Raw genomic sequence first — 15,615 nt, 5'->3', positions numbered from 1 at the left:
ACCCGGAAGATCACAAAGAACACGATGTAAATAAAAATCAAAAGAATAAAATAAAGGCCGTCATTAGAGCACCCAATTGCGAAAAGCTCTCTGCCTCAGCACATGGTCGGCAGAGCCACGTGGTCGGCCGAGTCGGCCGAGCAAAACGAGAGCACTGTGTGAGCGAAAAAACAACAAAATATTCGATAAGCTCGTTGTTGTCGCCCGGCGGCAGCTACCACCACCACCAGCAACGCCACGAACGATATCGACACGAACAACGCCACGCACGCGAGAAAGCTTTTTGCGATAAAACTGTCCGGCGGAAAATTTGCTCTATCAGTCGGGGATCAGCTGTACGATCGTTGTGACTTTCTGCACACGCGCCCGTGATAGATAGAGAGAGAGGAGAGAGAAGCAGAGTGCGTGTCACGGAAGCACAACGGCGGTGATCGCGGTCGTTGGACGATTGTTTCGTGGAAGTTTCCGTGTTTGTGTCCCACGGTGCGGTGTCCCGTAACGCATCTGCCGAGCGTGACCTGCGGTGATAGGTGCTAAAATCAAAGTTTGCCAAAGCCAGTTTACCTCGGCCGTATCCGTAGTGGAGAGGTGAGATTTTTGCGGCTGTTGTAACATTTCCAAAGTTGGCGAATACTAATGTGTCCTCGAAGCGTCGAAGGAACTCGACCTCAAATTCCGATATCGGAAATCGGAAAAATATTCCAGATTGTAATGACCGTCTTCAGGTGATTAGTGAGGGTTCTAAAAACCGGTAACCGAACCCGACCCGGAGTTCCCATCCATCGTTACGAAAAACTACCCAAAGTCCCACACTTTGTATTCGGTAACTACTCCCTGCATCGTGAAAACTGGTAGCTCGCGTGAAAATTTGTGCTTTGCATCGGGAACTCCACACCGGTCACGACCTGGCTTCGAGTCTAGATCCCAGAGGTCCCTGCTAATTAAATACTATTTAATGGGGGATAAGATATATTGGCAATCCCAATCGTGCTTCCCAATAACAACCCCTTGGGCATAACATTATGGATGCGTTATTAAATTATCACAGTACTAGTGATTGGTCCTAATAACAGTGCGGCCGCTTTTGTGAGCTACTTTTAAATAGCAAAACACCTTTAGCCAATTTGTTTGTCATTCAGTCGTCAAACAAGCGTCTTCAAACCGCCCTACAATATAACACATTGTTAATGTCCTCAACACGCAGCGCCGTTTTTGTGTCTTTGTCGAATTGTTGTGTGCTTGCGTTTGTTTGTACACGTTGTGATAGAGTCCGCTGGGTCGTGCAATAACGCCCAAAAAATACTAAACAGGAGACGGTATAAAACGCAACGGGCAACTCAAGGTGCCATTTTGACCCCAAGTGGAGGACCCCAGGCGTAGTTTGCCAGACACACAGCTGGCTGTAAAGTAAGGTCGGAACTAGGACAAACATATCCTCCTAGCATCGGAAACCCCGAGATGTTGTCCGTTGTCTCAGCTACCTCTCGGTACTCGGTGTCGTATACCAATTAACACGGACGAATTAGCGCTCGTTATCGTGCGAATGGCTGGTGTGTCCCAGGCGCAACTTCTGAATGATTTACCTCAGAAGCGGCAGAAGCGGCGCCAATTTCGGTGCCATATCTTGGTCTTTACTGCGCATCAAGCGGATAAAATGGCCCTCACTCTCACGCACGCCCAAGCTCTATCTCCGGGTATCGTCAATCGTCTTGCTCCGTGGTTCTTATCTGCGGTGCGGTGTTACTGTTGGTGACCTCGTCCACCCCACCGCCGATCGCTCCATCTCGTGCTAATCAACCGGCAGTGGCATCGCTCCCCAGGGCCATCCTGTGCCATCCTGCGGCCCGTTTATTGTGGACCTTGAAATGCAAATCGTCGTGCACTCCGTGGGCCGGAACTGCGCGAGGGCCGCCACCCTGAGGAGGAAGCGTCTATTAGCGTGGTGAAAAGAGCTAACCGAGTGTGAAGTGCTAACTAACCGCAGCCATCAGCAAAGTACGCGTACCTAATGCTCCATCCTTTCGTTCGCAGTGTGGACAACGAATCGTCACCGCGGACCTCGGACGTCACCGGTGCAAACCTGTGCAGAGCGGTGATCGGGGTAGTTATGATGGGCGAACTTGCGCTGTGAATTCTAAGCACACGCCTTTCGGGCGGTGAAGGTGAATCTGCCGACCCGGTGAACACGGACGGACACACGGTGCAATCCGATTCAGTGTGTGAGTCAGTGCGCGAAGGAGAGAAGAGTGTTCGGGAGGCAAAGTCATCGGAAGTCAACCGGCGCACGCGGAAACTCCTTCAAAAATGGTCTACACACCCGTAGTTCGGCTCATCAAGGCGAGCGGTAAGTAGGAAGCGGCGTAGTCGATGAAAACTATAACAAAGAATAGGCCAATAGGTCGAAGACCTCCCCGTTTATCGGAGGCTTCCTCGGAGTCTAGAAAGGTCATATGGTGGCAGACATTGAAATCAAATAACTTTTACTAGATCAAGGCCAATAGATTCGATAGGTCTTCCATTGGCGTTTGTGCAAAGCTGGAGGTCGTCAAATGGCACATTCTTGCAAATTTTCGTCTGGCTGGAGGACAACAACTTATCAGCTATCTGGCCTTAGGTTCAACTATGCACAATTTTATTTACCTAACGATCGTGTTTATAGAACGCAAGACAAAGACTATAGAAAGCATCTGTTTGAATGGATGACATAATAGATTGAACTTAACGAATGAACACTAAACTGAACTACCAAATTAAATAAAGGATTCAGTAATAGCAAACGGGAGACCGATAAAGGTCAAAATGATAAAAAGTAATCAGGAAAGAAACCAGCAAAGTGTAAATGAAACAGTATCCAAGCAGCAACAAGAGAACATAAAACGTGATTTCACCTATGAACAGTTTATTCATCTGCTGGATAGCCATGAAACGTGGCCATGGAACACCTACCGAACCTAGATTAGATGTCTAGAAACGTTTACCATTCCACAAGTACTCCTTCTTCGGCTGCGGCTTTCGACTCGTTGCGGCCGGACTTTCGGCGGGCAGACTCTGGACATACGAGCTCGCCGGGTACCAAACCGACAGGACGGGCTTGAAAAGGATCGGCTCATCGTGCGGCACACGGACCACCGAGTCCCGGAGCCAGGTCGCATCGGGCACTTCGGTGGACGGTGTGTCCTCAGTGCTTGCCTCGGTGGTCGTTGGTTCCGTTGATGCAGCTTCTTCCGCCGCCACGGCGGCCGCGTGTTCCGCTTTCGCCTGCGCCACTTCCGGCGTGTCCTGCACGGGTGTGGGCAAATTGGAAGCGTCCACCACGAACCCGTCCACGTCGTTGGCGGTGTAGTTCACCCTTTGCGTCACATTGTTCGCATCTAGGTACTGGTAGGCACCGACCACCGTACCGTTGGCGTCCATAAGCTCGACTTTCGCCGACGATCCCGCATTGTAGCCGTACGCGTATTGTCGGCAGTCCTGCCCAAACACCAGATACTGGCTGCCTACCTCGTTCAAGCTCGGCAGAGCACACGGGTCGCTGGGTGGCGCCGCGTGGATCAGCAGCCCGTACGACAGTAAGGAACTCCAAAGTAGATACATTTTAATCGCGGCTTCCCGATCCAACTGATGTCCCGGGATGATGCACAATCATAATTTATAGTGCCGCGGATCCCAATCGTTCCAAAACGACCCTTCTTTCAATCACTACCCCCGATGTCAATGGACTCGAGGCGGGGTACTCAAAAGTGAGCTGGACTCCAAACAAAGGTGCCTCAGGGAAACTAGTTCAGGACAACTTGTCCCGGGAGTTGCTACTTCTAGTTCTGATCGAACATGCTGCACTTCGGAACAAAGAATTAAGGTAACGCTAATGCAATCAACATTACGCTCAAACTGGTTCGGGATCCAACAGGTCAACCAATGTTCTAATTGACGTGACCTCAAAACCGTTGTAATTACGTAAATCAATGGTCCATCCCGCGGAATGTTAGTACCCAACAGAGGTACTCCGACAGGTTTAGGGACACTTCCAAGAAACGCTACACCGGGCGACTCTCTGTAGCAGAAACCATAAATCTAGACCCGGCAAAAATAAAGCCCTTCCAACGAAGAAGCGATTTGTTCGGAGTGCAAACCACTTCCTACCATCCCATTAGCGGCCACCGGGCAAGCAATCAAATTGATAGCCGACCGGTGACCGTAAACTTGTCATTGCGCTGCCCTAATGGTTTGTGCAATCTGACGCAACAATGGCTAATTTATGTATGCACCGCACACGGTGCACGGTGCAAAAACGCAAACCCTCATGGCTGGGCCAATCTCGACTCGATCGTTAAACGTCCGCGCCGAGCGGTGCGTGCCCAGAACGTCAAGAAATGAGCCTTTTCCTCTCGAATGTGAAAGTTACATCAATGCCCGACGCATGACGCATGATGCATGGCTGGACCAATAATTATTGCCACTGTGCATCACCTGATAGTGTGTTGCCGAGGAGAAGATGTCACGCGAGCGTCTCCCTAAACCCGCTCTACGCGGTTTCGTTAATGACAGTTGCACGACGCCCGCGCCCGGGACACTATTTGCCCGACTCATCACTCTCCAGCTCGACAACCCTGTTTTCTGGCCGGCCAGCAGCAGTTCGTGTCTTCGGGCGCGCTAGAGAAACAAAATAAACACTCCCCCCGGGAGGTGTACGGTGGACTGTTTCGCAAATCATTGCAACACCATCATCGCAAAAACAGGGGGCGAGAAGCGGAATCGTGAACACGTGTCCGCCGGTGGCCGTGTTTTTGCGTGCGATCATAGATCGGGAATCGGGACACTATTTGGTGGCAGGAAACTAAAGGGCTGGAATTTAAGTTCATGAAAGAAAAATCAGAAAGGACCTATGTTACATCCTAGTACTGGATTGTTTAATAAGTTTTGCGCTTCAATAACAGAGGGCGCTGCCACTAGCCTATTGTAAATTTATTGTTTTTATATTGGTGCCCTCTTCATATGAACGTATATGAAGTTTCGTTTCAATCTATCAATTCAAATCAAGAAAAAGCAAAAGAAATTTATACAGTAATGTTAAAAGTATGTAAGGACTCTTCGCCTTGAATTACTAAAAAGATGGGTGGCTGAACTTAAACGTAGTCGTACAAGCCTTGAAGACGATCCACTTCAAGGACGTCTAAAAACGGTAGCAAAATCTGAGAGCGTAAAAAAATACAGGACTGAAAGAGATTTAGGCATCCTAGGCATCCTAGGCATCTCATTGGGCAGTGTAACCATTATTTTGACTGAAGTATTGGTTTTGTATTGGGTTTAAGAAAGCTGTAGTTCTTCGGCTTCGATGTTGGTTCGTGTCCAAAAATCGGTCAAGAAGGTGTTAGCATCAGTTTTTTTGGGATGCACAAGGAATTTCGTTTTATGTATTATTTTATTTTGATGAGGAATTCGAGAAAAAAGACACGGTTTGCAGAAGAAACAAATCCTTTTTCCAAAAGGCAATGAACCGTGTCACAAGAACATTCTAACAATGGCAAAACTTCATGAATCAAAGTTCGAATTGTTGGAGCATCCATCGTATTCACCAGATATGGCCCCTGACGACGTCCATCTGTTTCCAGACCTAAACAAATTCATGTGTCGAAAGCTTTTTTCATCAAATGATGATAACAGCCGTAGAAGCGTATCCTTTTCCAGCCCTTCCAGAAATTGTATTTCAAACCATAAAATTGTGTTATTCTCATCGAACTGCAAAACTTATTGAACAACATTTCTATAGCTTATTTCTCCTTATTACATTTTCTTGATTTTTTTATGAACACGAAATATTATACGACCCTCAGACCCTCTCTTTCTCCAAGTCTCCAAATATCTCCCAAATAATTCCTCGATCACCTGACAACACGCAAGGCAACTATGCCATCGCTTGATCGCCGATCAATCGATCGGTTTTGCAAACCACCGACCCAACCCAACCGAAGTCATTGGCCCGAGCCCGACCCGCTTCGCCGTAGTTCCGCGTTTCGCGCACGGCGCCACGCGAATGTCGCCGCACGCCGCCGTTGCATAACGTCGTCACTCTATCACTGACGCTACCTCTATCTTTCGCACACACAGATCGCATTCCAACCCGATTCAATGTCGCGGTTATGCTTTTCTTGGCCTGCCTGATCAGCTACATGCTGCGCGTCAACATGTCCGTCAACATTCTGGCCATGGTGCCCCCGATCCAGAGCAAGGCGGCCATCGGACCGGCCAGCGGCGATACCAACCGGACGGCACCGGTCCCCGATGTAAAGGTTCCCGATGTAGGTCTCTCCGGACAGCATGGCAGCATGGCAACAGCGTCTCACTTTTCCTTTCCTTCCAACCTACTCTTCCCCAGTACGGACCGCGCTACAACTGGAGCTCCCACGATCAGAGCATCATCCTGGGGGCCTACTTCTACGGCTACCTGGTGTCATCGTTGCCGGCCGGCGTCTGCGCCGAGCGCTTCGGTGGACGTAACATGGTCGGCCTGTCGCTGGCCTTTAGCGCCCTGCTCACCGCCCTAACGCCGCTCGCCGCCGACAGCGGCATGTGGGCGACGGTGGCCAACCGCGTTGTGCTCGGCATTTTGGGCGTAAGTATTCGTCGACGGTAGAATAGCGATCAAACCTTTGCCCGGACGACCGAATAGGATTAGCGTGGTGAAGCCCTGAGACCCACACACACACACACACACAGGTGACACAATCCAGAGGCCACTGCAAAACCGGAGAGGCTCTGCCCGGGGAGTGAAAGTAAAACATCGCGAGCAAACCGGTGGCCCGGTGAACACGTTATGGCCGGGGGATTTTTTTCCATCACGCCACCGTTTTGCCGGGCTGTTCCGCGATGGCCTCCGGGTGCGATTTACATTTTACACCCTGGCCGGCCGGGCGGCCGATTGAGAGCCGGTCAACCGTGCGCGCGAATGCGTTGATGAGCTTGATGTGGAGCGCCCAATTCGCCCAACTACTAGTTCTTGTTTTTGATGGCCGACGAGGCCCGGGTTCGGGGCCCTCGCTTCCGATCGTAAACGATGACAGTGGCCGTGGGTGATGTCTTCCTTGCCGATTGGATGGCCCCGAGGCCCCCGAGGACCAGGTGGATTAGCAACAGCTGGCAAACTACAATATAATTGGACGAATGTGTGGAGGAACTCTCATATTGCACTTACAGTGGCCTCTGGCACACTGAAAGTGAGTGTTTCGTGCCCGACTGGGACTGGAACTGGGCCTCAGTCAATTGTGTCGTAGGAATCTCTCATTTACCACGCTACTCCAGGCTGAACCTGACGACGGTGGAAGTAACAGTCTGCCTTCTATTCCTTAGGGGTTCCTGTATCCGGCACTGCACAATCTAATCTCCAAGTGGGCCCCACCGGACGAGAAGGGAAAGTTCGTGTCCGCTCTGATGGGCGGAACGTTCGGGACCGTCGTCACCTGGCCGCTGGTGGGCGTGCTGATCGAGACCCTGGGCTGGTCGTTTGCGTTCTACATTCCGGCGGCCATAGCGGCGGTGGCGGCCGCCCTCTGGTACCTCATGGTGGCCGACAGCCCGGCCGCGCACCCTCGGATCAGGGCCGACGAGCAGGAGTACATCGAGAAGTCGCTCGGCGATACCATCTCCAAGTCGAAGCTGCTGCCACCGGTTCTGTCACTGGCCACGTCGCTACCGTTCCTCTCGCTCCTGGTGCTGCACTTCGGTAACCTCTGGGGTCTGTACTTCCTCATTACGGCGGCACCGAAGTTCATGAATGAGGTACCGTTTCGAGCGAATCCCCACAAAACGGCTTTCGACAGATTGATTGATCTACGTTGGATTACTGGTTTGCCCGTTACTCTACAGGTACTTGGATTTAATCTGGCCAAAGCGGGTTTCCTGGCGGCCATGCCCTACCTGGCCCGCTCGTTGGCAGCGTTTGTCTTCGGCACGATCGGCGATCACCTCCGGAAGAAGTCCATCCTCGGCGTGACGGCGATACGGAAATCGTTCTGCATCTTCTGTAAGTATCGGGGAAGCCAATCTGGGACTTATCTTCGAATATCTCAAGGTCAAAGCGATGTTCCAAGTACGGGCTTTCGGTTACCTGTTCCCGAGTATTCCGCCCGAGGGCTTCAACGGGCATTCGGCCACTTTAGTTTCTCTGTATGTGGAATTGTACTTGAGCAGTCTAGTCTGGAATCTATTTCTGTGGAGGAGCCAGCCTTCTCTCTCCGATCATGTGCGCCGAAGCATCGATGCAGGGCAGTCACATAACAAATCATTTATCTTTCTCACCACTCCGTCAATCGGTTGCACATGAAATAATGTGCTGGGCTCTATTCACAAAGCCCCAGAAGTCCCCGAGCGATAGGGAAAGCGCCCTCGGGATGCCGGGCGTGAATGCCGCGATTGATAAGCAACCCGTACCCGTGCCGGTGTCCACGGCGGATTGGCGGCGGAGCTATCGTGACGCGTATTGCGAAGTCAAACGATCGACCGGCAATTTCCCGACTCGCAATTGCGCCAACATAAAGACCTGCGGGAGCTATAAATAGCTTCGGACACGACAGTGGACAAGACATGGCCGACCCGGTGGCTAATCAACCGATTCCATTTTAATTGCCCGCACAGCTCACATAATACCCGGCCTGTTTCTCGTGGGCCTGATCTACATCGGGTTCGACGCGTACGTCTGTGTCGCCATCATCACGCTGTCACTCGGCTTCAACGGGGCCTCGACGATGACCAACCTGCAAAACTCCCAGGACCTGGCGCCCAACTTTGCCGGCACACTCTACGGGATCATCAACTTCGTCGGCACGTCCAGCGGCTTCATCTCGCCGATCCTGGTGGCGCACTTCACCGCCGAACGCAGCACCATGGACGAGTGGTCGGCCGTCTTCCTGATTGGTGCCGCCGTCTATATCGTTCCAGCCATCGCTTTCGTGCTGTTCGGATCAGGCGAGGTGCAGAAGTGGAACGAACCGGCACCGAGCAACCGGGTGGCGGATGCAGAACGCGAGCGGACCTAGGAGACACGCGGACTGGGCAGCTCTTGGACACTCTCGAATGGAATCTCTTGGAATGTGTGGCCGGATGGCCGGCCGGGCGAGCCCTACTTCAGTAACGGAAGAAAAGTATTACTAAGCTTACGTTTTGTGCTGTACAGTTAGGGTTAGGAGTCTGTTTTTTTTGTTTTTACATGAATACTTTACATTTACACATCCACACACCGTTAGGAGGTGCCTGTGACGGACATGCGGCCTAATAAAGATTCTTAACTTATCTTTAGCCTACACGCACGCTAAGAGCCATGCGTCTGTAGATGATCTACGCGACGTAGATTTAAATAAATGGAATATACTAAACCTTGACCTGTGCAGTTTTGCTCCCGACGTGATGTGGAACACCACGGCATGGCTTGATGCGATGGCTGCAATGTAGTGATTAGCTGGAGGGGAATCTATGAACTACCAAACCTCTTTATCCTTGGATCTCCTATATGACTCCTGACGTTTGTCAGAGGGTTCAGAAACACTACAGAAACTCTAGTAAAGTTCCCATTTATAATAAGCGATCTAAGCAGAAAAGACGTTCCATACGACAAATGTAACTAATCTTTCTACCCACAAAATCTTTATACCCACAAAAGGTCCTTTTCTAGGACAGACGATTCCCCATCTCGGTTCTTTTTTTTTCAACGACCTTCCGTTTTACGGTTTATCTGGTGCCTCATCTATCGACTCAAACTGATCTCCAAATGAGGGATCTCAGGGCCGTTCAAAACGGATTCCGTCTATATTTCAGCAAGGGCAACAAGGTCTTATCAAACGACCAGTTGTTGTGCTTGGTCGTCAGGGTCTTCAACCTTTTCACGACTAAAGAATACTTTTGACCATTCTATGCTATCGTTTTCAAGGTTCGTTCTCTGCTGATTTTTGCAGAGTTATCAAAAAATTAAAATATTTGTCGCCATCAAAACATACAGCCTATTTGAATGGCCTAATTCGTCATTCATTTTTAAAAGCAACGGGCCTTATTGCCAAGTCCCGAGCTAGTTTTCAAAAGGGGGTTCCGACGATACACGACTGTACGAGCATTGAGACTATAATTTATCACTCAATCTCGCAGACCCGGTTGTGACGTGAGTCTTATACTAATCTCTTATCGCCTTTCGTGTGGATAGGGAGCATCCAAGGTTCAATCATGAATCGCAAAACATCTACATTAGTCCTTGGGGACATTGACCAAGGCATCAGAAAGAGTGTGAGCATGAGCAGAAGAAATCGGAAACACGTAGCATTTGTCACTGGAAGAATCAGTAGCAGCGGAATTCGTAATACAAGACAGGCGGGACAGTATCGCATTTCCGTTTCGATTTAACAAACTGCCAGAATAATGTTGGAGCTTGGGAACTCATTAGGTGCTATGTCCGTTGAAGTAGCTTAGGTAAATAGTTGCTTTTAGGCGACGTAATAATAGTATTATCTTTTGCTTATCTAATACTAATACTTCTACTATTCTAATAGTAGTTACTGTCAAGACATAGACATTCGGACCCGTATTACAGAAATGTCCCTTCCCTTCCCGTCCCTTCCTTCCAGACCGTTGTTAAATTGTTTCACGATGGTGTTGAAATTTATTGCCACATAGGTATTCATAGTAATAATGTAAGCCCTTTAGTTACCATTTACGAACAGCTAACGCCTCACGTACACTTGACAGTAGTACTACGCTTTTTGTATTAAAACGTTAATTTAATTATATCTTGGCTCGGTCTGGACTTGTTTAAGTAACGCTCTGCCATGGCACAAAACCCCAAAGTCCATTCCACGACCAACTTACGGTCGGAACCGTGGAAATCAAGCACACAAGCATGTTTATCAACAGCGGATCCACCAAAACCTTTTTACCATCACGACGGGGCACATGTCTGCAGCCCGAAAGGAGACAAGCTTCCGACGGCGCGAATTTGGACCCCAAGTTTTTGTTTTATTTACAGCAACAAAAACCTTCTCCAACTGCACCCGACACACGTACGATCGCCGACTGGTGGCGGACGCGTAGATTGTGACCACACGGGGGTACGTGATCGTTGGCCTCAACAGGTATCGCCAGACCGCAGCTCGACTCTCTGGCATTCGGGGGGCAAGGTGCGCATTCCGATAGCAGCACCACGCACCACACGATTACGGGTGAACTCGGTGCCCGGGTAGTCATGGACTTTAAAGGAGCTGCCAAAATGTGCCACTAACCATCCAAGTATCAAATAACGCAACGACTTTATTCAACGATAAATGCTTACAGACTAGGATTCTACTTTGCCCCCTCCAGCAGCCCTTTTCCCTTCCCCCCCACGCGGTGTGGACAGATCGACACAATCACTGGATTGTTTTTGGTGACGGGCAAGGTTTCTCGATTGTTGCCGAAGCCACCGTCGATCGAGATATCGGCTGACGACGACGGCCCAACACACAGTCAACCACCGTCTCGCTGGTGCCCACCGTGCCGGCATCCCGCCTACGCGCCTCCCTCCCGTTGACACTTTTGGCTGGCGACATCAAAAAAGTATCCGTGGGCGCAGTTGAACTTGTTCTCGTCACACATTGGCCTGGACGGGTGAAAGCGAAAAAAGTCAGAACATGCATTACCAGAAGCTACCGACAAGAACCTCCAGATCCAAGGGAGGGACCACGGTACTTACAGGCCACGCTTGCAGAGGTAGTACGATCGCCGATCGTGCGGATCCTGCACAATCCCGTCCGCAGGGCAGATGCTCACCGTGTACGGGGCGAACGCCACGGCCGGTGGCCCTCCGACGGCCATCGCGTGGAACTGGACACCTGGCACCGGTGGCTGGTTATGCTGGGGTGGCGAATATTCCGAATAGAGTCGGACCATCGGGCATGACGGTGGGAGCGTTGGTGGTCTAGGAGCTGGTGTCGAAGGTGGCACTGTGCTGGTGACAGGAGGAGGCGCTGCAGACACAACGGCGTTCAGCGCGAATCGCAGCGGGTGAGGACAGTAGGCAGGAGGCGGCCGGAAGGTGACGGCACTCTGGGCGAAGAACTGGATCGGTGGCGGTGGCACCGTCGTGGTCGTGGTGGTGGTGGTGGTGGTCGTAGTCGCTGGCGTCTGGATCTGGGCGGTGGCAATGAACCGGACCCCTTCCAGCGCTGGCGAAGGAAAATGACCAGACGGCGGCAGAACGGCGCAACACTTCTTGCGCTGTTCCCGGTACAACACCGGTTGGCTGGACGACCCCTGCTCCGAGAACAGCTGCGCGGGGCTCATCGCTCCGGCCGAGCAGCCACTCTCGGAGTACAGCTGGGCCGTAGCTGCGGGTGAAGAACCGGGCTGCTGCTGCAGACTGGTCAGGATGTTAAACGAGTCATCCAGCGGCAACTCCGCATCGACACCACCACCAAGCTCCACCAGGTACGACGGTACCCCGTTGGCCGGTTGCTGGAAAAAGAACGCGTCGCCAGCGCTTGAATCACCGAACTCGTCCGACTCGGAACCATCGCGTACGATCGAATTGATGAACTTGTTGTCCATCGGCTCGTAAAGCACCTCCGTAAAGGCGGCCATCGGGTCGCTGGCCACCGGCACTGTCTGGGGTGCCGGTAGCATCTTCGCACCCTGTGATGCCCCCTTGGTGTCTTCCGATTCGTCCACGTAGATCACCATCGGTTTCTTGGCGTACGACTGGCCATTATACGGTCCCGGGTTAGGGTAGCCGCCGAACGCGGGTGATTCGAAGTGATAGATCTGAGGCTCGCTTATGACCGCAGGTGGCTGGTAGTCGGTTTGCAGAGCCGCCAGTACGATCGCCGTCAGCGGGTACTGCCCGTCACCGCAGATGTTGATCGGATCGTCCTCGTCGTAGTAGAACACGGCCAGCCCACCGAGACCCTGCTGCACCACAAAGCACACCTTCTCCTTGATCGACTTCTCGTTCTCGTACGAGTACCAGGACAGGTCGCGGAACGCGTACGGACTCTTGGCGCTGGCGTCCCAGATTTCGAGCGAGCCGCTGTACAGCTTGCGGCAGATCTTGTAGTACGGCCGGATCTTCAGCTGCAGGGCCGGCGTTCCGATGCGGTACTCGTTCTGGATGTACAGCTTGTACGTCAGCGTCATCGTCTGGATGACGATCACAATCTTGCTGCTGCACAGCCCGGCCATCTTCCAGCGGTCCACATGGTAGTCCTAAGCGCCGGAAAAACCATAAGTTTCGGCCTCGCGTCGTTGAGATCCAGCACGGTACTTACGATATTGTTAGACGAGCCGGGACTGGACGAGTAAAGGGGCGCGATGAACGATGTTTTGCGCAACTTTCGAAACTCGGTCGTGCTCAGAATGACGAAGTCGGCGTACTTTGCCAGCTTCTCGACCGGATAGTTCACCTCGATCACCGACGGACGGCTCGGCACGGTCACCGTCAGTCGCAGCCCGTTCCGATCGCACGCCAGCCGAAGATCCCTCAGCAACCGCACGTACTGGTCCTGCAAAGACACCAGCAGGAGTAGGAGTCACCTATCTGGACTGCCCAGATCCGACCGACCGACCAACATACCCGTTCCTGGGGCGCCGGATACAGCCACGAAAGATCGATCCCATGGAACCCGTTCGTCAGCGTAAACTCGACCAGGTTGTCGACGAAGGCGGCCCGCCGGATCTCGTCGCTCGAAAGGTACACGAACAGTTCCGAGGGCACCACCGAACCACCGAACGAGACGATGATCTTCAGGCCGGCCCGCTTCTTGTAGACACCTAACGGCGCACGGAAGGAGCAAAGGAGGGAGCGTTAGTCGCACCGGCGCGGACAGTCACTGACAGTCGGGGAGCACTCACAGTTGTCCTTGAAAAACGGGAGCGGCACACCGTCCGGGCTAATCAGGATGTCCGTCACTATCAGGTATCCACTCTCGATGTGGTCCAGCTTCGTGTTGCCAAAGTTGGAACTTTTCACCGTAAGAAAGAGCGCCGGTTGGGTGGGTTTGGAGGCGGCGTCGGCCACTCCAGCACTACTCAGTATCACCGTAAGCAGCCACACACCGACCACCGGAACCGCGGAACCTAGCCACCCGAGAGGTCGCGCACTGGCACCCATGCTGTCCTCCTAGTGCGTTTGCAAAACCTGCGCTCTGCGCGTACCTAGAGCCAACTAGAGCCGTGCCGTACCGGACAGCCACCATACACAGCACCGTACTAAAATTGTCCCCCGTGGGCCGCGGGGCCTTATATAAACCCTGCCAAGGGCCCCCCGATTCTGGGCTTTTCCCCGCACCAACCGCAGCGACCCGGGCTATCACCGGGCTAACCGCTTTTTTGTCCCTATTTGCAGCGCTCGTCTCCAAAACGCACGCTTCGCGCCCTGCGCGGCGTGTTTGCACGCAAAACAACGGTTCCCGTTCCACGCACTCCCCAGCGCGGTCGCGCCCGGTAATGGTTTCCAGCGATAGTTCCGTCCCCGGGGCGGGCGCTTACCCCGAAAACCGGAACGTGGACGTTGGACCATTTTTCCGTTTTAGGCCCTCCGTGGTCTATATCGGCCTGCACCGCCGAGCGCATAGCGTAGCTACTGCATAGCTTCTCTAATCTAGGAATTCGCCAAAAGACGTACAGGAAGCTGCCGGTCTCACGCGTGTGGCGTGTGGAGTTTGGTTCGTTTTGGCAAACAACGGCCCCAAGATTATCTCCAAGCGGACCGCCGGTCAACCGCTTGACCTCTCTCTGGAATCGTCGGTCCTGTCGGACGAACCAAAAACCATCGCCGAATCCGATCAGTTCCCCATAAGCATCAGGGTCAGGTGCGCGGTCACCCGAAAACCACATACCGAAGCGTGTGTGTCACGCAAACAACTGATAATCCCCAACACAGCCCAGCACCAACCACACCGTGGAGCGTTTTTCCACATCCTGTTGCACGTCGTTCGATCGATGGGGACACGAAACAAAAACCAACGACGGAATTCGGTCGAGCTGGCTGGCTTCATGTTGGGAAGGGTTTTTTTTTTAAGTTGCACCCTGCATATCTGGCGTTTGATGGTGCCCTGCAACGGTCGTAGTCGTATTTTGTATTCAACACGTGCCAAGGACATTCTTACCCGTCCTGGTACAGGAAGACTTGGCGGTTCATCACGTTCCAAAGAAGAAATGCGGCCGAAGAGGCTAGAATTGGGTTGGGGAATTCTTCCCTCATGAGACACGGTTACCACGGTGCACTTTGACCCGAAGGACGTATTGTATCTGGTAAAATGCAGCTAACCGAGCTTTCGGGCAGCTTCTGCTTTATATTCCAAGCAATTGTTTTAGCCGGGTTTGTATCTTTTACCTGCGCTAAAGTCACGGACGTTCAACACTCTTGGAGTGATTCTGTATTCTTTTCATGTACTTGATGGTCCAAAAATATGGCTCGTCGGTGACGAAAAGCACAAATAGTTTGTTAACGCACAATATTTATTGGCATATCTGAAAATCTGAAAAATTATATAATAAGAAGAACTAAGGCATAAAATAGCTACTTTGCTCTAAATTGTTAACTCATCCGTCCAAACCCGAATGCCGGGGTATGCCGCCACCAGGTTTGTGGTGAGTACAGACAAATTTTTG

General features: G+C 52.0%; 1 protein-coding gene across 1 annotated transcript; it reads left to right on the top strand.

Annotated features, from left to right (window-relative positions):
* Nucleotides 1-397: 397 nt before the first annotated feature.
* On the top strand, nucleotides 398-9,088 carry LOC128278149 (sialin-like). The gene is made up of 7 exons (XM_053016817.1): nucleotides 398-588; nucleotides 2,032-2,344; nucleotides 6,106-6,296; nucleotides 6,374-6,610; nucleotides 7,345-7,773; nucleotides 7,861-8,017; nucleotides 8,629-9,088. Exons 2-7 carry the CDS (start codon nucleotides 2,305-2,307, stop codon nucleotides 9,027-9,029), a joined length of 1,455 nt encoding a protein of 484 aa, XP_052872777.1. The 5' UTR covers nucleotides 398-588; nucleotides 2,032-2,304; the 3' UTR covers nucleotides 9,030-9,088.
* Nucleotides 9,089-15,615: the final 6,527 nt, after the last annotated feature.

Source organism: Anopheles cruzii, chromosome 2, assembly GCF_943734635.1.
Source record: "Anopheles cruzii chromosome 2, idAnoCruzAS_RS32_06, whole genome shotgun sequence".
Classification (NCBI taxonomy): Eukaryota; Metazoa; Arthropoda; class Insecta; order Diptera; family Culicidae; genus Anopheles; species Anopheles cruzii.
Note: the sequence above shows the minus strand (reverse complement) of the source record. Positions and strands in the feature narration are given on the sequence as shown.

Coding starts and splice junctions, on each gene's coding strand:
- LOC128278149 (XM_053016817.1), top strand. CDS start 2,305: ATGGTCTACACACCCGTAGTTCGGCTCATCAAGGCGAGCG. Junction 6,297..6,373: donor CCGATGTAAAGGTTCCCGAT/GTAGGTCTCTCC, acceptor ACTCTTCCCCAG/TACGGACCGCGCTACAACTG. Junction 6,611..7,344: donor TTGTGCTCGGCATTTTGGGC/GTAAGTATTCGT, acceptor TCTATTCCTTAG/GGGTTCCTGTATCCGGCACT.